General features: G+C 38.2%; 1 protein-coding gene across 1 annotated transcript; it reads right to left on the reverse strand.

Moving 5' to 3' along the window:
- Window positions 1-1,229: 1,229 nt before the first annotated feature.
- LOC149138753 (protein CURVATURE THYLAKOID 1A, chloroplastic-like) lies at window positions 1,230-23,560 on the reverse strand. Its single transcript, XM_089447327.1, has 5 exons — window positions 23,326-23,560; window positions 4,809-4,915; window positions 2,027-2,134; window positions 1,784-1,855; window positions 1,230-1,691 (listed from the first exon to the last, which is right to left on the reverse strand). Exons 1-5 carry the CDS (start codon window positions 23,456-23,458, stop codon window positions 1,620-1,622), a joined length of 492 nt encoding a protein of 163 aa, XP_089303453.1. The 5' UTR covers window positions 23,459-23,560; the 3' UTR covers window positions 1,230-1,619.
- Between the last annotated feature and the right edge of the window lie 2,527 nt (window positions 23,561-26,087).

Below are 26,087 nucleotides of genomic sequence, written 5' to 3' on the forward strand. Positions count from 1 at the left end.
TGCTTCATCTTAATGATCATCCACTCTTCTAGTCCTGAAAAGTGACACTTTATACCCAGCATCCATGTTTTGTCCCTCTCGATGTACAACAGCTCAGCCGAGAGTGATACCTTTCAAATAACATTAGGGGTTGTTCTAAAGCAGGGGCACCCAAAGGAATACCCTATGGCTGACCAAGCACTTCAATCCTAGTGACATTTGCTTGGAAAGAAGCATCCAATGTCTTAATCAAGGCAACTTGTAACATGTTACTTCAACTTAATGACCATCCATTATTCTCATCCCCAAGAGGGATACTTTATTTCCAACATCTATGTTTGTCCCTCTCGACATAGAAACCTAATAGATGAGACTGATCCTCCCATGTCGTATTAGGAGTTGTTCTAAAGCACCACCCAATAGAAGCCTCTAGCCGACCAAGCACTTCAATGCTAGTAACATCCTCTTGGCAAGGAACCACCCAGCATATAAATCACCAACCTCTTCAATCCCTGAATTCCCGACCAAAACTTAACAGCATCAACGCTTGCAAAAACTTCACCTCTTACACCTCTTAATCACATACCAACTAGTTGATTTTTCAATTGCTCTCTGCCTCACATACTGTAATTTGATCTTTATGTTTCCTCTGCCAAAGGCCCAAAAAGTTCTAAAAATTGTATGTCTCCATTCCTTACCATTTTTAAAAATAATGTGCCAAACTTGGGACAATATGAAATCTGATCCAGTTACTAATGATACACACAAGGCAATCCAAGAGTTTCTCCCAATCTACTTAGGGAACAATAGTTTTCCACATCTACCAAATTCCTATGCGGGGAGGAAATGACAAATACTTTGGCCTAAACCTTGGGATTTTTGCGCTAACCATATATTGTAATACCAAGTTTTAGTATTTGGTTTCATATTATAGTGCTGTGCAGTTCTTTGGTGGCATCATTATTGATTGTGCATTAGCTACCAATTAGGTGGCTAACTAAAAGCGTTACTCCAATGTAGGACTTTAGAGAATTGTTAGTTTTGTAAGGTGGCAATTGGTGTAAAAAGGCCCTTCCCTCCATTTAGAGGTAAACACCTTTTAATTAAAGATAGACTGGGTTTCATATGTAAGTCAAATTTCTCAGTAGAATTTTCCATTTCTTCAAGAGTGCTTCAATCTCTTTTATTGCAATTAGAAAATTTGGTCGTTCTTCTCATCTTGCGTTCCACAATACATCAGACTATGCACAAACATACAAATGCCAAAGCAATTTCTTATTTTCAACATATCAATCAATGTGATTGTCCAAAGACAATAAGACTCTAAATATCTAAGACATCATCTTTTTTCCAAGATAATATCAAAAGATATGGATGACGCCAATACTAGCTGAGAAAATGCTAACACGACCTCGGAGAATTTTATGGCACTTGGCATGTCATCGAGGAATACAGCAGAAGAGCCAAATATTTGTTTCAGGTAATGATGAAAGTTTTAAAAACTTGCCATAGTAATCCAACAAACCACGCAATACATTTGAGAGCAAACCTGCAACTTTAATTACTGCATCATGTAATGACAAAAAAATACCCTCTGAAGGCAGAAAACTTATACTTGGGCTTGCTGCTTGTTCATAAAATCAATCATCTTTGGATCCAGTAATTTTTTTTTTAAGCTCCTCGACATCAGTCGCTAGTTCCTTCCTGCTTTCCTGTAGCCAAAAACCACTTGGATTATTTAATTTGAGGCAACAACTTATTGTATAAAATCGAAACGGCATCATCAACAACTCAATGCATCAACCTTAAAAAGCAGAAAGCGGTAGGTAAACCATAGCGCATAGCCGAGGCCAATAAGCTCCATAAATTTTGGTAGCTGTAAATTGAGAGACAATTCACATAACCAAACCATTAGAAATGTCAACATTATCCTAAAACTTCATCAAAAAGTTGTTTTAGCTGTCATCTAAATGTCTGAAACGCAGATAGAAGTTTCTTGTAACATAGGTCTCTAATTTTTTGACAAATGTGACAAACAGGCACGCACCAAAGGAACGGAGTTGATTGCACTAACAACAGTTGATGAAAGCCACAAAGCTGCCAAAGCACCACCCCCATAGACAAGCAGTGTTGACTTATTTTCAACAGAATCCCACTGCACGAAAAAAATGGAAAAGCTCATTATGGAACTACATATGTTGATCATCTTAAAAATAAATCCTGAAGCAGTATCTGAAGTTAAATCCTAGTCAAGCTGTCTCAAATTCTCAATAAGAGCCAATGACGAATCCTCTAAATAAACCTGCAAGGGAATAATTTTGCAAAAGGCTGGAAGAAAACTGTAAAAATACTAACATTTGATTGATTTCAAGAGCAAATACGTTATTAGATTGCTGTTGAAAGGCAATCAGTGATCCTGATCAGTACTAAAGTTTCCACTGCAGGATAATCCTTAAATTTGTGATAGCAGGGTAATCAAAGAATGAGAGGTGGAGGCTTAAAAGAGATTCAGGGAGGCATAACTTGGTAGCTTCTGCTTTAGAAATTGAAATTGTGTCCAACAATGAGGCATAATTTTCTTCTCTTATAGATGCCCTAGGATCTGAAGAGATTTAATTTTTAAAAGGAATGGTTAGAGGGGACTCCCTTTTGCTCATTAAGGCCCTTTTGGGGATTAGAAAGTAGGCAATTGGAAGTTGATAAACATTTTCAAAGACAATAATCTAAGCCAGGCATTTTCTTATATTTCCATCTATCAGATTAAAATGATTTTTAATAAAGTGGCCCCAGAAGAACTTGCAGGAGCCTATAAAGATGAACCTGAAGCAGTTGACTAAATTAAATGGAATTTGAGGACAGGGCAGAGATCCTGGAAGAGATTAGGGGCAGATTGGAAGCTCTTGAGATATGCACCACTGGTATTCTCCAAAATTTGAAAGCAGTGTGAGAGAAGTGGATATCTGTCTGCAAAACATTTGTTCTAGTGGTTGCAAATATTCCATGCCCCAATGAGCTAATATCTGCAGGGACCAATAATGTGACCAAAGTTTAGTGGTTGTAAGGCTTCCAGCAGGAGTTAATACCTAAATGCACCTATAATGTGAGTAATGTGAAGAGCAATAGTCCAGTTCAATAAATCAAATAGTACTATAGAATCTATTTATATTGTGGATGTTTGACAGGGTATTTACTTCGACCCCAAATCTTGACTTTAGTATTTCCTAACTTAGCTAATAGCTTTATGTTAGAAATTAATTCTGGCATTACAGTGATTTTTAGAGTCCTATAATCGCTTCAGATAGAAAGCAGAATTATCAGATACAGGAGTAATTTTGATTGTCTTTATTGGGCACCAACCATTTTTTGTAACTTTTAATGCTCACTAGAAGCAGCAAAGAAGTGAATGTATGCAGTGCTATCAGAACCAGCTGGTTCAGGTGCAAACCAGTCCAACCAGCCAGTTCAGGTGCCCAAAAACAAAAAAGAGGGAAAACACCTTTGTCGTCCAGTCATCAAAGAAACCTAACCCTCTTCATCCTCCAAGTGACCACTTCAGACCTAGTCATGTCAGCCAATCAACCTCCTTTTCAGAACTGTATTTAACTTATAAATTTATAATATTAATTCTTAAACTTAACATTGAAAGTTGAAACCCATTTCAAAATGTGTGGTCGTGAAATCTGACCCATCATACCACACATGGAGAAAATAGAAACTGGGGTATTTAGTTTTACAGCTTTTAGCACACTTAAAACAGGTTTTCGGCATTTCAGCATATATATGCAAGACAGGACCCTGTACTCCTTTCTTCACTACTTAAGCTGGGAATTGTAGGATTCTAAGATTGAAACCTAAAAGGGGAATAACTTACTCAATGGTGCCTAGTGATTAAAGCTTACAGAATGCTCAAATATGCCAGCTGACTAAAATCATCAAATGGCAGCCCCCAAGAGAAAATGAACTTCAAATTCTAATATGCAGGTTTGTGCAGTTATCAATGATTTCTGGTTTATTACTGCATGAAGGGTTTTGAACTAATGCGTTTCAAGTGAACAGTTCACTCATCATCAGGGCAATTGAAAATGTTAGAAGTGATGATGAGTGAACACTTCACTGCCAACATTTTAAATTTCCCATATGATGAGTGCAGTGTTCGCTCAATCGCATCAGTCGAATATCCTTCACCCAGCAATAAACCAGAAAACTTTGACAAAACATCAAATTCCTAGACTCAATTGAATCGTTCTAGTGAGATATACTTCAGATGACCTATGCACTCACTTGAATCAGCAGTGTGATGTTTTTTTGAATCCTAGAGGCCATTTTTAGCCTCAATGTTCATGTATGCTGTATGCTGGTTCTGGTTCTGATTGCTTTATAAATGTACGTAAAGAAAATTTCAAACTAGTATTGAAGGCTGGAGCATAGTTCAAAGGATGTTGGGTCAGTGTAATGCTCAGTACAAATTTTCATCTTGTCACCCTGTCTGGCCTTTATATGTTTTTATTTTTTCCACGTGATGCATTTCCCAAGGAAACCCACTAGGCACTTCCCCTCATTCCAAGGATGGTCCCCAGAATAAACTGGATTTTGTAGAAGCTCAAAGTCCTGTCATGTCACTTACAGGAATGGGAGATGGGTAGAGAGGACCCAATTGACAAACCTGTCATTTATATGTACTACTGATCTTAATAATAAAAATTCCCCCTTTTCCAAAAAAATACTATGCTACTGGACATTAAAATAATATATGCCAAGACTTGCAATTAGGACATTTTCCACAAACTATGAAAAGAAAAATGAGCAATATGAAACCAAACCATCCATACCTTCTCTTTCAAGTCACCAAGGGCTTCATCAAAATCCTTTGAGACAGAACTGGAAGGATCTTCTGAAGTTGTTGCTTTGATAGGTCGAGGGGCAAAGCGCATTCTTTCTACAAAACAATAAAAATACATTGCTTAAGGCCTCCTTCACAAGTACCAGACGTCAATATTTCCACTACTACGCTCTAGAACTGAGGTACATGGTGAATTTTTGGAAGACCAAAATGTTATCTCAAAAGTTGTCATCAACTTTCAAAACAAACAAACAGATGCAGATCCATTCTATGCTGACTACAAATTTCCTGAATAGACACATACAAACAGAAGAGAATGCCCCCTGGAAACAGGACTAAATGCTCCATTGACTGAATACCAGGAAAATGAAACATGGATACGTACCCCATTGATTTTACATATCTTTCCATCCCTCAATAAAGAATCATATGAAAGACATTTTAGGATTCTGTCATGACTAGGTGTAAATGTTATAGTCAGTGATGAAGGTTGTACCAGTGCAAATTCAACAAAAATGAATTTGCATCCAATCTCGTAAAATAGCAGTCTTCCTATGGAAGGCATAATTTCTATAGAAAATCACTTTCTTTTGGGCATGATTCTGTTCATCAAACATGAATATTATTAGGGGATCTGAAACAGCCTTAGGAAACAAAAGTAAAGGAGTTTAAGATACAGTTATTCTCATGAGAAAAGGAAACTCTTTTCACTGTACAACAACAAAAAGGAATAAGGCACAAAAAATAATAAAATGTGAAGGGTATTTATGTGTGCAAGCATTCAGGCCCAAATTCCAATACCCCTGAAATGACCTTGGCAATTGCAGATTTGCAGAAATTGAGTTCACTACAAGGCTATGATTGGTAACAGAACAACCTTAAATTTGAATGCCACCAAATGACACATGCAATAGTTGTTATAAAGAAAGCAAGCAGTTTAAATTTATGTTAGGGAAATCTTTAGGCCACTCTTCATTTTATTCATCTCAATTGTCTTAATGCAAGACAATGCTTTCAGCTGAAAACATACAGGCAAGGTTAGCACCTAACCTACCAATTAAGACCGTTGCATGTCTTTTCTAAAAGAAAAAAACAGAAATGAGTATAAAACATTGCTTTGAAAAAAATTTGCAACAGAGTAGTTTAATTTAACATGTTATATGACTTAAACTAAGGTATAACCACATAACTTGTAACAAACTTTATAAATATTATGTAATTTATTGTCTTTTCTATAACCAGTTTACAACTAATTCTTTTATGCATATTCCTCAGAAAATGCTAGTATCTATAACTAGTCAAACTATTTAACCATTCGTTACTTGTAGTATCTCCCCTACTCTTTCTTTAATTCATCATGCATCTTGTAGTTAGAACATTGTAATATGCATATAAATTAAGCCACAGGGAACTCTTGCTCCCCTGTTTCCTGTCCAGGAAATGTTTCCACACAAGAAACAGGGACCAAACACCCATGAGACGTTTCCTGTCCAAAATGCCTGAAACAGCATGTTTCCCAGGGCAAAATAAATAAATAAATGCAGGATCCACAAAGGAAGTAGGACCTTGACCTGTTTATGGATAAATAAACCCTGAAACAACAATAACAACAAAACCTCTGAAACCAGATTCGTTCTTTTTTGGCCACGTGTCTGAATCCTGTGAATCGGATTCGATTTGCCCTAAATCGTGTCCGAATTTCATGACACAACATGTCACTTGTCGTGTCCGATGGGACAAGATTGAATCTGGATCGTGTCCCGTTCGGGTGTCCCGTTCGGACACAACGTGTCACGAAATCCGGACATGAATCCGGCAAATCGGGACCCACGGGCCAATAAAAAGGCAAACTTTGTCATTTTCTTTATTATTTTGTGTCATTCCTTTTGCAAGAAGTGAGCTGTGGGTTTGCTGTTAGAAGTTTGGAGCAAGGAGCCAAGGGTTTGGAGCGTTTTCAAAGAGATTCAAGCAACAGGTAAGTGCATTTCCTCTCTATTTTTTTGCATTTGTATTACAGCAGTTTGTATATGCATTTCTTTTACAAATTTGTGCATGTTTTGTTTTTTTTTTTTTTTACAGTATTCATGGCTCAATCAAGGGCAGCAGGTAGGGGGCAAAGGAAGGGGAAGAATGTCCCCATTGGAGATGCCCCTCCTCCCCCAGTATCATCAGAGCCTGCTGCAAGTAATGTTGAGGGAAGGCTTCCTCCTAAAGGTAACATTGAGAAATATCCCTTGTGGAAATATGTCACAAGAGAGGATGGGCCAAGCAGTAAGGGGAAGGGAGGAGGCAATGTGAATTGAAGATGCAACTTTTGCCACAGTACTTTCACAAGCAAGGCCCAGTGTTACTTGGGAGAGGGAGTGAAAGCGGGGAGCGGGAGCGAAAACGGGTGCGGGAGCGACATTTTCAGAAGCTCCAGGTTTGGGAGCGAATCCTGGAGCGTTTTTTATATATATATATATATATATATATATATATTTTATATTTTGATACATATATGTCAACAAAAACATGTAGAATGATGAACTAGATATAAAAAACATACAACAACAACAAAACATAGATTGAACCATATAACAACATCATCTAGAAGTTATAATCTTCATCAACCACGTCCACAAGTTAGTAACATAGTAACATACAACATATTGAGTCTCATGATTCATCAATCTTAAAAGTTTCAAACTTTCAAAATTCAATATATAACATTTATCATCATTGATCACCAAAGTTGTACTTGTAAGCTAAGTTTAACCATTACAACAAATAATATCTAACATGAAATGAAATGTTATAAAATGAAATGAAATGAAACACCTTTCAACTTTCATGAAGCATCATATTCATAATTCATTACTAATGAGTTATAATTGCCAACTTCAAACTTAAATTGTGATATATTGTTTAAAAAAATATCATAATAAATATGAAAGAGTCAATAGTTATAAAAACTACTAGAAACTATAAAAGACAAGTAAATCTATTATCTATTACTTATGCTTGGACCTCTTGCCACCAGGAGAAATGTCTATTTTTTTAGTCTTGTTGGAAAATCAAGATCTTTGTCATTAATATCACCCTCTAAGCATTAATATCCAGAGGTATCTTTGTCATTACCTCTGTATCTATATAGGGATCTTTGTCATTAATATCACCCTCTAAGCATTAACATAAGATAGAAAAAGCATAACATGTCAAGTCAAGATTTTGTTTGAGTGATGCGTACATTTTTAGGAGGGTCATGATAGAGGAGTTTGACAACCAATGTCACTAACGTCAAGGTACATAGAGGGATTAGTGCTCTTGATTAAATACGAGTTCCATACCCTAATACATGACAAAATTCAATGGAGACATTGAAATCCCCCAATCCTAAAATCCTGAAAAACTGATAAGTTTGCTAGATTTTGAATGAAATCTAAAATTCTACTTTCTCGATATGAAATCCAACGAGGTCGAAACCACTCTCAAACATCCCGAGTCATTTCATGGTAATGTTAAAAATTTAAGTAAAAGGATGAAAATGAAGATTAAGGAGAATGTCACTTTTACTTTAAGAATTTAACATTACCATGAATCACATATCAATACTAGGGCCATAGGCTTGATCATTAAGCTTCCTCACTCAAAACTTATTTGTTTCTTTGAAAAAAATTGCATTTGGAACATTACTGCAAAAAAAAATTCCAAAAAAGGCTAAACGCTCCCAAAAAGGCAGGGAGAGTTTTTTTTAGGGAGCGTGCTCCCACTCGGAGTGCGAATTGGGAGCGGGAGCAAGGGGGGGGGGCTCCCCCGCAACCCCAAAGGCCATTTGTTGGCTTTACTAGGTTGTGGAGTTGGAGCTTGTACACAAGTTCCTTTACAAAAGAGGAAAAAAATGGAAAAAGAGTTCACTGTTGGTATGGCAAATGTGGCTGCAAAATCAAAAAAACCAAGAATGATGACCCCCTTCCATTTTTGAGGAAAGGCACCACCAAATTTCCATTTGAGAGTTTTATTGGGGGACAAGCAGCAAAAAGAAAGGCAATTTCACTTGGTCCATGGACAAGATTTTTCAAAAAGAGCTTGATCTCACGAGAAGAGCTTGATCTCACCATTGCCTTTCTTTTCTATCAAAACTTCATATCCTTTAATGTTGCATGCTCACCTCTATTTATTGAGATGTGTTGAGCTCTAACTCAGAGTCTCCATCATGGTATGTGCCTGCTGATTCAGAGAAGCTTAGAACCACATTGTTGACGAAGGTAAAAAAAAAGAGGTGCAAAAAATGCTTGAGCCTATGAAAGCATCATGGCCAACATCTGGGGTTAGCATTGTTTCTGATGGATGGGCAAATCCAGCACGACACCCACTCATCAACTTCATGGTGTCTTCCTTGAATGGTCCAGTTTCCTTGAAAGCAGTGGATACACTTGGAGAATACAAGGATGCACAATTTATGGGTGAGTTATTTATTAAAGTTAGTAAAGATGTATGTGTTGATTCTTGTGTGCAAATCATTACAGATAATGCACATGTTTGCAAGGCTGTTGGCATGATTGTGGAAGCTAAATATCCACAAGTGTTTTGGACACCTTGCATTTTCCGTTCATTGAACTTAGCACTGAAATCCATTGCTTCTAATGTGCTTTGAATTGGTAACATTATTGAGGATGCACGGCATATCTGTAACTTTGTGCAAAATCATACAAATGCCCTCACTATCTACAAGGAGAACAGCAATCTATCATTGTTGAAGATTGTTGATACACTGTTTGCCTCTTCATTCATCATGTTGAAGAGGTTGAGGGAGGTCAAGACCGCTCTTAGGGCCATGGTTATTTCAAAGTTTTGGCCTTTTAGGAGAAAGACAGATCAACTAGCCTCTAAAAGAGTGAAGGACACAGTGCTAGATGATGCTTGGTGGGAGAGAGAGATCTAATTATTCAGAGCATGGACCCTATCATTTCTTTGCTTCGATTTGCAGATACAAACAAACCCATCCTAGGAGGGGTTTATGAGGGATGGGATTCCATGATTGAGTCTGTGAGGAGCATTATTCTACAGAGTGAGTGCTCCGAGTATGAGACATCACCAGAGGCCTTTTGTGGTACTATACAAGATATTCTTGTCAGCGGATGGGACAAGAATTGCACACCTCTACATTGTTTGGCTCACTCATTGAACCCAAAATACTACAGCCATTTGTTATGAAACCAGCTCAAAAAAATAGAAAAGAAAGATCCACGCCTTAGAATTCAACCTCTTCGAGGGGGCAACCTCCTTTACATTACATAAATGAGCAATTCTTGGATGATACAAATGAAAAGACCTCATTTCTATATATAGGGGTCTAAAGGGTCATAACATAATCAGAGCCGACATAACAGTAATAATGTAAGGGCACAATAACAACAATAGTGGGCTTCTATGGGGCACAATAGTAACAATATGGGCACTACATGGGTACATCAATATAATAAGTGGGTTGTACTAATAATAATAAGGGGTTACACTAGTATAGGGGCCTAACACCATGAGTGGCTAAATGGTGGACCTTCCAGCGGATTCCCTCCTCACGTGGATGGTGAAATCTCACAGGGGAGAGGAAAGATGCATTCAAGTGGGTTTTTCAGGATAGAGCATTGCTTGATGAGGTGGAAGATGCCTTTGCAGAGTTTTCCACTGGCATTAGTCGATTTATAAGATATGATGTGATTAGAGACAAGGGGGGCTAAGAAGCCCTATTCTTGGTGGGCAAATCATGGCATTAGTCGATTTATAAGATATGATGTCCTTCTATCTTGATAGTTTGAGGAGTGGTAATTTCGACTAATGAATTACAAGATATGGTTGGATTCATTTCTTTTTTCTCGATGTGATCTTTCACTTCTTGCACCTTTTTCTTTTTGATATGTCCTTCTATCTTGAGAGTTTGAGGAGTGGTAATTCTTGCCAATGCTTTACAAGATATGGTCTGATTCATTTCTTCTTTCTCTGGGGTGGGGTCCTGGCGTATATCTTCTTCTTTTGATGTTTCTTGATCATTTTCTTCCTCCTCTTCACAATCTATGTAGAATAATTTCTTCTCGGCACACTTATGGCCTTTAGTGTATTTGTTATCACAACTGTAACAAAGCCCTTTTGCTCTTTTTTCTTCCAATTGTTGTGGTGTCAACCTTATAGGTTGTGGAAGACTAGGGGCAACAACACTTCCATCTTTATAGTTGTGAATGGTATGCTTCCTGGTTTCCATAATTTTGCTTTCCACTATGTCACAAAGCCCTTTTACTCTTTCCAATTGTTGTGGTGTTGCTCTAAAGAAGGTGTTGCTCTTTGTATCCTCATAATGTGCTATCATTTCCTTCGTGAAAATTGACCATGTAACAAGTCGTTTACGAGAACAAAGCCCTTCATACCATAAAAATTTATCCGGTTCTAAATATGAAGATGCAATACATACCTTTTGTAACAGTGGTACACCCTGTAGATCAAAATGTTGCTCCATCTGAAGTATCCAATTTACCGGATCCTTGCCATCAAACTTCATCATCTTGCTTTTTCTTGATTTTAGGAGCTCGATCTTGAAACGACTGTAACTCTGTACTTTCGGATCTTTAAGTTCTGAAATTACAACCTATAGTAGCCCTATGTGTCCTCTTTCCAATGCCACCAGTCTGATCCAAATTGGATTCTCCAAGAAAGAGTTATGCACAATCTCCCAAGATGACCTGATTATAGACCTTTCCAGAAGAGCGAACTTGTATGAAGTGCCACGTGTCACTGTTTCGACCTTTGGCACTAAAAAATATATACAAGAAACTACAGTCCGTCCTCTTTCTGTACCTTCTTACAAAATTTCAATCCGATGCTTAGAGAGAAATTAATGACGATTTTCCCCAAGTCACCTGTTTGGAATTTAATTCGGGAGTCTTCAAAAAGACCAACTTCCTCAGATCATATCTCCGCAAATATAGCGCAAAAAGCTCTGAAATTCAGACCCGAGGTTCAATGCGATTTCTTCTCAAATGGGTTTTATTTAGCTTCTAAAACGTCGCAGAAAAAAGTTATAGCGAAAATGCCACGATGACCTGTTTGGAGCAGCGAAACCCTAGAATCCAAAGCTCTGATACCAAATGTTATGAAACCAGCTCACATTAGAAAAGAGAGATCCACGCCTTAGAATTCAGCCTCTTCGAGGAGGCAACCTCCTTTACATTACATAAATGAGCAATTCTTGGATGATACAAATGAAAAGACCTCGTTTCTATATATAGGAGTCTAAAGGGTCATAACATAATCAAACCCGACATAACATAATAATGTAAGGGCACAATAATAACAATAGTGGGCTTTTATGGGGCACAATAGTAACAATATGGGCACTACATGGGTACATCAATATAATAAGTGGGTTACACTAATAATAACAAGGGGTTACACTAGTAGTATAGGGGCCTAACACCATGAGTGGCTAAATGGTGGACCTTCCAGCAGATTCCCTCCTCACGTGGATGGTGAAATCTCACAGGGGAGGAAAGATGCATTCAGGTGGGTTTTTCAGGATAGAGCATTGCTTGATGAGGTGGAGGATGCCTTTGCAGAGTTTTCCACTGGCATTAGTCGATTTATAAGATATGATGTGATTAGAGACAAGGGGGGCTAAGAAGCCCTATTCTTGGTGGGAAAATCATGGGGCAACAAGCCCTCCTCTACAACAGTTAGCCATGAGGCTCCTCTCTCAAGTGACTTCATCCTCTTGTTGCGAGAGGAATTGGAGCACATACGAGAATTTGTATAGTGCTAAGAAGAGCAGGCTTGAGCAGTCCAGGGCAAAGACAATGGTGTATGTGCACACCAACCTTCGTCTTATTTACAGGCAAAGGGAAGAGTGGTTGAAGGGAAAGACAAAGATGTGGGATGTATTTCTTGATGATATGGGTATGGACAGCAGTGTTGAGTTGGCATTGGCCAACATGGATCTCAATGATCCAGTGCTAGAGCCTATTTGATGATGATGGTCTAGGCCCACCTTTTATTGATCCTACCTACTATTTAGATTTTTGGTCTACGCCTTATACAACTTCTTAGTATCATAGGATGAGAAGGGTCTGTCAAAATTCCAACATTAATCTCCAAGCAGGAACTAAAATGACAAGCTACAACTTGAATAAATTAGATCCTGGGATTGTTCAGCATGGCTCCAAAAGACATTATTCTCTTTAGTATACTGCCGTAGTTAATCTTTATATTAAATGGATGTTAAGAAAACCTATCAACTAGAGAAAAAGTCTCAACAATAGAAATCATTAATGCAACGTAAGTAGGAAACTTCTTAGCTGGATGGCTCACCCCAAATGTTAATTAGGTGCTTCAACTTGTTCTTGGGCATCCTATGTAACATCCCAGTTTTGATCCTCACAATTATCAAGGTATAATTGTATATATTATGAATGGTCAAGGGTCCACAGTGTAATACGTAAACAATAAAATGGAATACATCGCTAGTTGCAAGATGAACACGATCAGAGTCATGAGGGGGGGGGGGGGTATGATTCCACAAGAGAGCGGGTTGAAAGGGGTTCCAAGGGGAAAATCCAAATGCCTATAATCCTATGTCATTTTCCTATTAGTCATTACTACATAATCCCCATTTGACTTATTAAAGCCAGTAATTAGAAGTACGTGTGAGGTTGGTAGAAGAATCACCTCGACTAGTTATTGAAGCATGGGGATAAGTGCACTCATGGAAGAGGTGGGTGAGAAAGTCAACTAATTCAACTAAGAGAGCATAGGCTAAGTACAATCACTTTTGGGAAGAGTGAGAGTTGAGCAGGCATAGGGAAGAAAGAAAAAGAAAATTCGGGTAGGACTGGAAGATGTCTTTTTAGAACAATTTTACAGACAGTAAGAGAGCAAGGAAAAATAGAATTTTTGGTGATGCAATAGGCTGCAGTCATATTGTGCATTGAAAACCAGTCCTTAGAGCTGGGATTGATATTGAGAACTAGGTTGGCATGCCTGCTACGAGTTCTCATTGAGATATTACCCAAGAGCCTGTATAAAGGTCGTTGTGAACATCCTTGTAATAGTTAGGTTTTCTTGAAGCCTCCGATTGAGAAATTCCTAGTTAGTTTCGTGTTGGAGCCCTGGAGGAAATGGAGAGTATCTAAGGGACTATGTTGCAGAGAAGAAAATTTCATCCCCTAGCTTGTATAGACTGATGGGGAATAGATTTGAGCAATTGGAATTGTTGTAGTAATTGCATCATTGGGTACTTACTGGGTATTGGGATGTTAGCGAGTGCAATAGACACCCATAGGAGTTTGCCCATTCTTGTGGACTCATAGCCCTAGATCAGAGGTGACTTATTGTTAAGAGAATTGGAGCACCAAAGTCTATGTTGGGTGGAACTTCCAAAATCTACAATCAATCATGTAAACTAGCTTCTATAGACTGATGGGGAATAGTTGTAGTAGTTGCATCATTGGGTTTTTACTGGGTATTGGGATGTTAGCGAGTGCACTACACACCCATAGGAGTTTGCCCATTCTTGTGGACTCATAGCCCTAGATCAGAGGTGACTTACGGCTAAGAGAATTGGAGCACTAAAGTCTATGTTGGGTGGAACTTCCAAAATCTACAATCAATCATGTAAACTATTCGGCCATTATATTATTTATGATGTTGATGCCATGCTTGAATATTGTGATCGGTTTACGTTCTATATGATTAAATGTTGCTATGCATATTTAATTAATTTACATTCACAATAATATAAATGTATGTTAGTTGCACAGGCACATGTATGTCATGCGGCACACATTTTCATTTTAAATTGGTATCAAAGTCGAATTACTACTAATGTGCATCAAAGTGGGATCCAGGTACATTATAGAATGGTGTCAAAGCTATGGTTCAACACTAAACCTATATGGGCCAAAGGCAAGCACAAATTTGACAAACACGTTGTTCCAAAGTTTTGATCTACGTCAAATGGGGAAATATGTAAAAACATAGTGAAATCCCCAAATTTCTAAATAAATTCAAGTCAAATTTGTCCTTATAATCGTCAGAGAGATGATTTATTGTCTTGATCAACATGTTTTAGACTTAAATTTGGCCTAGGAGGTCAAATTTTGTGTTTTCATGGTGGTTATGAAGTTGGGTGAAAACAACAACCCAAATTGCTTTTGATTTGATTTTTGGAGATCAATGAACTGAAGAAATCTAGAGTTCAACGAAATTCAGCAAAGGGCAAAATTTTGAAACTGCCAACGAAACATTTTGTAGGTTTGTTGAAGTCCATTTTGTAGATTGATACAAAAAGGAATTTCCGAGTTCATTGTAAGACAAAATTTTGAAACCATGGATGAAACCATTTTGTGGGTTGTTGAAGTGCATTTTGTACATCAGCAACAGAAAATAAAAAGGAGTTCACCAAGGGACAAAAAATTTGAAATTGTGATGAAACCATTTTGTAGTTTACTAAAGAGCATTTTGTAGATCACAACATAAAAGAACTTTTTAAGTTTGCTAAAGGACAAAATTTTGAAACCGTTGATGAAACCATTTTGTAGGTTGTCGAAGTTCATTTTCGTGGATTGACAACCGAAAAGAATTTTTGAGTTCATCAAAATGCAAGAATTTTAGAACCACCTAATAAATCATTTTGGGGATGGCCAAAGTGAATTTTGGAAATAGTCGATGGGATAATTAAATTATCAACCACCTGTAGAAAAAATTGGGCAACTGCCAATAGAAGAATTCTTCAATTCACATTGACAGATGGAAATTAGTGTTGTGTCAATAGCCACATTGCCATGCCACATTAGCAATATCATTGTTTTAATTAATATAAATAAGCTAAAAAATTGTTCTTGCCATAACAACAACAAATTAACTCCAAATCAAGTGAAATTTTGGAGTTAAGTTCGAGGTGTCTGTTGCCACAAAATCTAGCAAGCCTGGTGCAAAGCCTCACTTGGTGAGGGGCTAGACCTTATGACAAAAAAGAGGAAGGGTTGTTGTTGCCTCAAAATCCAACAGGCCTTGTGAGAGGCCTCAGAAGGCAAAGAGCCAAACCAAGATGCAACAACAAGGTGGTTGCCATTGTCACCTTAGCACTCACCTCTTGCTCTTTAGTGTAATTTCACCACACGAAAGGCTTCCCAATTTCTCGCCTAAGGATATTCTAAGTCAATCAGCTCAAGGTGATATATGTGAAAGGCTACATGAGGTACTTTCACCAATCAAGAAGATGTTGTGCAATCACTCACACTAGTATTATCAAATGCCCAATATAAAAGTTTTCATGGTTCGTGACAAATTTACTTCTACAAGTGGCAGAATTTGGCCTTTGAGATTTATTTCACCAATTAGACAACTATGGAAAAGGGCAAAATTGACCATAATTGTCAGCTCAAAAATCAGAATGAGGCATGGACATAGCCAATGGAGAGTTGATCCAGAGACGAATGTGTCGAGAAAACTTATAATTGGGTTTAGCATATCCACATTCTTCATTAATTGAGATGAAGAATGGCATATAGCCTAACTAATGCAATATTTCACAATATGCATAATCCTAACAATGATTGTTTTATGTACATTTTTGTAGAATAAAGTGTATAGCTAGAACATATTTGGTTAAAAAATGAGGACTGGAGATATACTTATAGAGGATGCCCAAGGTTCTTACAACCATGGAGATGAAATCAGAGGTCCAAATATCAACCTAGGAAATGCAAAAACAAAGTTCAATGAGCATAGAACTAGAATGGAGTTTAAGTGTTGGTTGAGACAATGAAGAGCTTGCAGAAGGAAGTGTTGAGCTATAGAGAGGATAACGAAAAGTTGATAGGAGCTTAGGAGGAGCATAATCAAATTAACGCGCAGAAGCAAGTTCCATAAATAGTCTACTACAATCCATGCACATAGTGTAGGACATGCATTAGATCACAAATCTCATGAAAGGAGAGATGAACTTAGAGGGTTTAGGCATCCAAGTAGTGCTAGTAAGCATTATCATTCCCCAAGGCATTTGGAAAAAAGAGTCTATTCATTCTTAAGATCATAGAGCAACCCAAGTTGTCTCCCATGAGACATCAAAAAAGGAGGATTGAGTTGGATTAATTGCATGCAGGGCTCAAAAAGCTCACGCCACCTACATTTGATGAAGAGCACATAAAGGGTGAATATATTGAAGCATGGTTATTGAGTGTGAGAAAGCATTTCTAACTTCACAATTATTGATCAAATTTGGAATCACGAATTGCCATTTATCATCTATAGGGAAAAGCCTCCATATGATGCAACTAGGTTATGTAGGTCGAGCACATTGATGATAAGAGAATCTCTTGAAAACACTTCAAGAAGTATTTTTAGAAGCAATACTTGTCAAAACACTATTATGACAATAAGATGCAACAGTTCCTCAAAATCAAGTTTGGTAGAATGACCAAGACAAGAAGATACCACAATTCTTCAAACTCAAGCTTGGTAGAATGACCATCAATAGCCCTGAGGGTTAGCTCAATTGGTCGAGTCCCCATTGTAAGCACCTTTGCCACTGAGAGGTCACAGGTTCAATTCTCTCGACACTCTCAGGGTTAAGTTCCATGGTTGAACTAGCAGGAAGTGATCCCTCGGGTGGATTTGCCTGGTACAATTATTCTATGGACGTAGCAATCACTGATCTTAGGGGTTCGTGAACCTCATACAACAAGAGCTAACGAAGAAGAAGAAGAAGAGTGACCATCAATAAAAATTATTAAAAAAAAGTGGGGTCCCACCAGACCCTTTCATAAACTTTATTTTTATCCTTGTAACCCCCATGATAAACAAAATCGGCATATATATCACAAAAATATAAATCAACCAATGCTAGACATATTGGGGGCTTTATATCTAAATTGGCTAGACCTTCTCAAGGACCAACATCGTCAGACTTTCTTATCACAATATGAATATGAAATAGCAGGCCAGTAGTGGCAGGGGATCACCTTCAACCCCACCGCAGGTTGCCCTTCCACTTTCTCTACTTTTTGTTTCTTAACACAAAAATGGTTGCATGAATGCAAAATTGTAAAATATAAATTTATAATTGTAAGTAGCTTCTTTGCTCCTTGTGCACTCCTTGGCTACTCTTCAAACAACTTCACCCTCCACATAAAGTGTATGTATATTTTGGTTGGATGATTGGTATTCTCGATATGTGCAACTTCACCCTCCACATAAAGTGTATGTATATTTTGGTTAGATAATTGGTATTCTCGATATGTGTGTGTACTTACAAGTTACAACAAAGATGACTTGCATTTTTTTTAATGTAATGTTACATGACAACATCTCCCCCATACTAGACAATAGAGTGCCTCTCAATGCAACAATAGCTTGAAAATCTTAAATCTACCTTGAGAATCATTGAAGTAATTTGGGCAAATGATCCAACCCAATCACAAAGTCGTCTATCTCATTTTCTTTTACTAACCATGTTGATTTACTGGTCAAATTAATTATCTATGTAATTCCATGGAATCTGTCTATGTTGGCCTAAATCCCCCTGGAACTCCTTTGTCTATTCAAACCGGATCATGTTACCAACCAACATCAACCAAGTATTTTTCCCTCTAGTTGAGATCTACATACAAATTGGCCCAAACGTGCACATGTATGTTCAAACTTAATAAGAAACAAGACTCCTAATCAAATTTATGGTAACATGAGATTCAATTCTCAAGCACTGCACATGTATGTTCAAACTTAATAAGAAACAAGACTCCTAATCAAATTTATGGTAACATGAGATTCAATTCTCAAGCACCCCTTATCAACGATGACTTGCCTAGTTCATGGCAATGTTTTAAAACTTCACCTCCAGTTCGGAAATGGCCGACGGTCGGCTCTGACTCCGACTCCGACTCTGTATCGACTCGGCTCGTTTGATTTCAATGTCTCGGTCGTTCTAAAAATACAATAAATATTTATTTTTATTATACCAAAAAAAAAAAAAAAAAAAACAACAACAACAACAACAACATATTTTTAAAGATTTTCATTCATGTTTCCAAACACAAAGCTTTAGAATATAGAGAGAAGACAACATATGATCAAAGTAGGCTCATGAATATATCCATTATATCAAAATGGCACCCAGTGCACTATCCAATACATACATGAATGATGATATAGAGTTCAAAACAAAAACACATAACCGAGGAAGCTAGAAATGGCCTCTACAACAAAAGTAAACTATGAAACATCGCTAGTCACCAGTACTACTGGCTACTGCTAGAGGAGCCAACATCATCTGGCTCAGACTCTGAATCAGAGTCAGACAGGGAAACCCATGGCTCCTCATCATCATCACCTCCAACTGCAACTATAGAAGTGGTAGCACTAGCAACCTACGCAGCAACTGCACGCTGAGATAGACAAGATATGCATTTCCGTCGTCGCTGAGTAGAGGAAGCGCCTACAACTAGAGGACTTGGGGCTGGGCCTGAGGCTGGTACAAGTGGATCTGCATTCAATTGAACATTTTGTTCAACTAATGCCTCCGTCTGTAAATCCAAATCAAGACCAATATCCTCATCATAAGCAAACTCTATCGGATGACTCTCCACTACCCAATCTGATGTTGGATAAATATCTTCAAACACAATGGGATCTGAATCAGGTCTTTTGTTCAGCAATTTGTTGCGTCTGAGCCGTAGGTTGTATTGGACATAGACTAGATCATTTAACCATTTTTTATCCAAACGGTTTCTTTTCTTCGTGTGAATCCTCTCAAACACAAACCAATTGCGCTCACACCCAATAGCATTGCAAGTTTGAATCAAAATACGAATTGCAAACTTCTACAATTGAGGACAATGGATACCAAATACCTCCCACCATTGTTCTGCAAAAAACATAGTTGTTTAATGAGTTAGCTCAACAAATTATAAACAATTTAACAAAATAAGAATTTGAAAATTGAAATTGTTTGTTTACCTAGCTCATCTGCTTCCCTTGCAATCCTTGCTAGGTTCTTGCCAAAGGTGCCTGTGGCTTTGCTGAAAGAATTGATCTGTCGATGTATCTCCAGTTGATCACTCTCCATAGGGACCATGCAATCAATGCAATCAATCAATCCATCTCTAACCTCTCTAGTCAAAGCTCTTGTCTCCAGAGCTTTATAATGATACCTTGGATTCAAAAAAAAACTAGTTGCATATATAGGGCGATGGAGTTGATTGTTCCATCTTTCACCAATGATTGCTCAAATAGGCCCATACTTAGCCACTCTATCCTTGTATGTTGCCTTTATTTGCTCCTTTGCTTGATTTATAGCCTCATAAATGAAGCCCATAGCCAATCTTTCCCCATCCACCAACCGCAACCCCTTAACCAGTGGCTCAACAACCTTCACAATCTCTGCTGCCCTTTTCCAAAATATTTCTTCATTAACTTTCTTTTTCAAATCTTTGCCACCCTGTTTGTGAGACCAATGGCTTTCATTCCATTCATCACCAGAAAACAACTTTTGCAAGTTTCTATGTTAGGAAAGCATAGATTGCAATGCCAAAAAATGAGTTGCAAATCTAGTGATGGCAAGCCTAATAATATCACTGCCCCCTGTGTTTTTCCACATCAGGCTCAAAATCCATGAATGATTGTAGATACATTTTGTTATGCTCTACAGTATTCTTGACCCAATGTAATTTGCCAATATCCTCAAGCATGAGATCTATGCAATGTGCAGCACATGGGGTCCAAAAGATGGTTTTGTGTTTTTCCTCTAACAGTTTACCAACAAGAACATAGTTAGAGGCATTATCTGTGATGACTTGAACAACATTAGCCGCCCCCACCTCCTCAACAACCTCATCCAACAACTGAAACAATAATTGTGCATCTTTTACCCTATCAGATGCATCAACTGATTTTAGAAACATCAACATCGTTCCCTATGGGCAAAAGATAAGAAAGCTTATGATGGTATGGTTCCTTTGATCAGTCCATCCATCTAACATGATGGTACATCCTGTTTTTGCCCATGAGCTTTTGAAATCTTTCAAATACTCATCAATGGAGGAAATTTCTTTTCGCAAAAGGGACCCCCTTAACTCATGCATAGTAGGGCCTTTGAAGCCCTTTCCAACAACAAATATGGCATCAAACATAGGTTCATAATATAGTGAACGAGAAGCATTGAAGGGGATATCAGAATCATACCACCATCTAGCTATGTAATCACAAACAGTCTCTCTCAATTCTTTCTTCCAATGGTCATCTAAAGTGGGTTGCATATGACATCTATTAGCTTGAGGACCATGTGCATCTGATGGAGAGGACGGTGTGAAATAACTTTTGATATCACCCCTCTTTTTCATTTTACCCTTACCCTTTTCTTGCATAGACTCCAAAGAGAGAGAAACATAGCGAAAGGGGTTGGATTCATTAGTAAAAGGGATAGATGAAGAGCCCTCAAAATCAAAATGGGGGTTGGCAACCGTCATTTGTTGTATACTCCTCTTCCTCCCAATTTCAGCCTCTATTTCTTTTTGCCTAGTTTTTTCTTGCTCAAACTTCTCAAAGTTATTTAGCAGCTCATTCCTAATCTCCCCAATTTGTTCTAATGGTGCTTCACATGGAGTAATTTGGCCTCTAATACCAACCAAGTGTTGTTTCAGCCTATGAATGCCCCCTCCACCCTCCTTAATTTTTCTATGACAAAATTTGCAATGCATTTGATTATCAATCATTTCAGCATATGCCCAAGCAGCATCTTTCACTCTAGGAGCCATTTTTTGTTTTGGAAATGAACGGAAAAAATCTAAAAATGAAAACAAAAAAATAACATTGCTTCAATTTTCATTTCTTTTACAAAAAAGAATCTTTTCAATTTCAAGATTTGCACAAAGAAAAAACAAGCAAACACAAATTTTAGAAGTGAAAAAAAATACCTCTGGGCACAAACCGCCTCCTCAATGTTGCTCCAACAAACCAACTCCTCAATGTTGCTCCAATGGCTGCCCAAAAAGCTCTTCACTGTTGCTCCAATGCTTGCCCAAGACTCCTCACAGCTGCTCCAACCCTTGCCCAAGACTCCTCACTGCTGCTCCAATGCTTGCCCAAGACTCCTCACTACTGCTCCAAAAACAAACTCCACAACTCTTCACAAACTCCTCACAAATTCTCACACAAATGCAATGAGATAGCAGTGAGGAAATGAGAGGGCGTTGGAAAACACCCTAAAGCAAATTAGGATTGAATGTGGGGTCCAATTTTCCCCCAAAATAACTCGCTGGCCGTGCGTTTGCGTTGCTGGCCAAGTCGGCCAAGCCGGCCGGTCTGTTACCGAGTTGCCCGAGTCAATGACCGGCTCGGCCGGCTAGGTAACAAACCGGCTAGCCAGGCTGTTTCCTCCAGCTCAGCCGTTTTTTAAAACAGTGGTTGTGCAAACAAGGTGTTGTTGTTGGCCCCACGAAGGCTCAACTCCCCTGAACTGCTATTTTAAATGTCAAACTACATTTCAAAGTTCGAACGGATATTTTGGAATTGGCTCAGACTGGCACATGTCTGTTCAAACTTAATTAATATCCAATTTTTCAATAGGCTAAAAGATTCAACCTATGTTACCCGAAACAGGAATCAGAAACAGACTGAAAAACAGGGCTACAGAGTTTCAAGGGATAATAATCTTCAACCCCCCCCCCCTCCACAATTCCCACCATAGGTTACACATATCAAATTGATTATTAATGGAGTGATGCAGTGTCAAGATATGAATGGGAATGAGACAGGAACTGAATAAGAAACGGGGCTCCTGGTCAGATTTCTGGTAACATGGGATTCAATTCCCAGGCACCCCTTATCAACGAGGGCTTGCCTAGTTGGTGCAAGCAGAGTGTTGTCGTTGGCCCAAAGGTTCAATCAATGCCCCTGAGTGACATGGTCGCCCCTCGTTGACCTCGCCCACGCAAACTGACAGATTCATGCATTTGAGTACAATCAATAAATTAATGCTATTCAAAAGATAACAACAAAATAAATAAACGAATAAAATCCCAGGCTCCCTTATTCCAATCTTAGCATAGCCATTTTTACTGCTTTCTGAGGGGAAAAAGTAAGCACGGGCACACATAAGTAACAGAAAACACGCTAGTTATAAAACCACACACAAATAACAGAAAACATTATAATGATAAAACCATCAATGGACTTTCATGAATGCCAGAAAGGTCCAGGTCCATGGATTAAACGCAGACCAGAGTTGAATTAGTCTAAACCCTGAACATTAAAACAAACCCTGAGTCTACCATTACTGCAGGATAAAACTTGATTAAACCCTACAATAGTTACACTGGGCACAGACGCTGAAAGCCTAAATGAATCCTATCAACTATTGACCAGTAACCTTGCCTGTAACCAATTCAATGCAATAATTTGCAGCCTTGTTTACGGCCGGCTTTCATTAGCCAGCCCTGCGGAGCGTATTCTATATTGAAGGAAGCTAACAGATGAAGCTGAAGTACCTGGTTTTACACTGGAGTGTCTTGCGGGCATTCCAAGAAACCGTCGTCTGAAGGCCTGTACTTGCCTGGGAGGCCCCAGAGCAGCGTGAAATTGAGTGCATGAGAGAAATGTAGAGGCTGTGCAGGCAGCCATCTCTACAGAAAAGAGCTAAAAGTGCAGGATTGAATTTGAGACACGAAATATTCAAACTGCACAGATTTTATCAATACGGAGGCATTGTATATACTAGAAGGCATAGAAAATGTTTATTGAAAGTGGGCTAACCCATGTCAAACCCTAGGTTAGGGGGTGTGAACTTCCAAGTTGTTGAGGCCCCACGTTTTTTTCCTTCGGCTTCATGAAAGTGTTTTCCGGCCACTCGATCAACCACGCTTCTAATGAAGTCCGTGATTTCATGCATGAGCTTAAGACTTTTAGTCAAGGGTAAAGTATTTCCACTAGAGTTAACTCGCAGCACATAATGATGTGTTTTTTTTAATGGAAAGGTTTTAACTTTAGAAAACGTCAACGAGGTTAAAGATAGTTTATGGGATAGATTTTTTTTCATCTGCTTCATGTATTCGGCCCTTTTTCTGTGAAGCTTCACAGTAAATGCTCCCAATTTTTCAATAAACTCCTCGCTAAATAGATTATCCCAAGAGCTGGCTACCACATATCTGCATAACTTTCCCTATTGTCTTTAGAGGTTACCCTTGGAGGAGGGGACCTGGGTTAGGGCCTATTGCAGAAGGCAGAGACAATTTGTCTCACGGAAACTCATGAGCATGATGGTTGCAAAATTCATGTGTTTGACGGTTATTTGAAGTTGGTAGTTTGGAACAAGGTAGCGGAAAATAGTAAAGGGTATGGGGGAATATTAGTTTTAGTGAAAGAAAAAGAAGGTTGTCACATTCAGTTAATTAAAGAAGATGCAAATAAACAAGATTTATGGTTGAAAATATCAGAGAATGAGAATCACATAAGAATTGCAGCATGTTATTTTGCCCCTCAAGTCTCAAAAACTTACAAAAATAAGGGGCTTGACAGCAAGGATCCGTATGCAGCTTTAAAAGAAGATATTGTCGTGTACTCTCGGCAGGGAGAAGTTCTTTTAGTGGGAGATTTCAATGTTAGAACAACAAATAATCAAGCTATCATTATTTGTTGCAAAGAGGATAACAATCCTATTTGGCTCACTGAAAAGGAGAATCCCCAATAGGTGATGTGTTCAAAAGATGACAAAGTTAGCAATCATTTTGGAAAGGAGTTGCTTGAACTGTGTGGAGCTTTCAACTTAATTATTTGCAATGGTCTGGATAGATGGAAAAGGTCTGGGAACTTCGCTTGCAACACATACAATGGGGCAAGTGTCATTGACTATGTGATGTGCTCACAAAGCTTGGTAGAAAAGATAGACGAAGTTAGTATTGGAGAACATATTTGGGACTTAAAATCAGACCATAACCCAATTTATATAAGGTTGTCATGGTTAGAAGAAAGGCAGCATAGGAGGAAAACCCAATGCTCTTGAGAATCACTATCAAGGGGAAAATTATTGTAACACAAGAAAATTGTACTATCTTCAAGACAATGTTAGAGAAATTAATTCGGAAGGAGAAAATTGGTTTCAAATGCTTCAACAATCATGAGTTAACAAATATAATTCAAAGTGCACTTGAGAAGTTCAAACGAGCAAAAAATAGGAAATCAGAATCAAATTGTTTTCATGTAAGTGCTTGGTTCGATGAGGAATGCAAAATGGCAAGGAGAACCTTGAAAAAGGCAGGAAAGGAGAAGATGAATGTAAAGTTATATAAGCAGATACTAAAACGGCAAAAAAGATGAGTTCATGAAAACAAGGAGAGAAGAATTAATATATTTAAACAAGAATAATCCAAAGATTTTCTGGCAGGAACTGCAACCAAGGAAGAAGCAAATTGAAAATAATATTATAGGCAATCAATGGTTTGAATATGCAAAGCAACTCTATGAGAAAGAATCTGAGGCAAAGTTCCCCCCTAGGATCAACACAAATTCAAAACTCTTCACATTACAGGAGGTGGAGAATGGAATTAAGAAGCTGAAAACAAGAAAGGCAAAGGACTTGGTTGAACTTCAAGCAGAGTATCTAAAATGGGGAATGAACGCTCTTGCACCACACATCATGGAAATATTCAACAACATCATTCAGCAAGGATTTCCAAGAGACTAGACAATTAGCCTAGCAATGCCCCTTTTAAAAGCGGAGACATTAGTAATACATCCAACTATAGAACAATTATGATCAATCCTTTGTTTGCAAAGCTTTTTGACAGCATGGCAGAAGACAGAATTAGCAAGTGGGCAGAAGTAAAAGAAAAGAGGGCAAGAGGACAAGCGGGTTTCAGGCCGAAACATTTTACAATGGATCATGGCATCACGTTGAGACACATTGTTGAAAAGGTTTGAGAGGACAAAAAAGAAGTATTTTGTTTCTTTGTTGACTTCAAAAAAGCATTTGACATAGTCCCTAGGGGATAAGTTGCGGCATAGAATAGAAGAACTTGAAATTCCTATGCATTATTCGTTGTCCATAGACTTTATGAAGAAGTGAAAGTCAAAATTAGAACCTCAACAGGTATTTCATAGAGATTTAGAAGTGACATTGGAGTCAAGCAAGGTTGTCCTCTATCCCCTACTCTTTTTGGCCTATATATTGATATATTGGAAGAGTGGCTAAATCTGCAAGGTGGAGATGGTCTTTGGTTGGGGGAGTTTGTGATAAAGCTTCTTTTATACGCTG

This window comes from Pinus tabuliformis, chromosome X (genome assembly GCF_031772625.1).
Source record: "Pinus tabuliformis cultivar Carrire ecotype Pingquan chromosome X, CPIR1, whole genome shotgun sequence".
Classification (NCBI taxonomy): Eukaryota; Viridiplantae; Streptophyta; class Pinopsida; order Pinales; family Pinaceae; genus Pinus; species Pinus tabuliformis.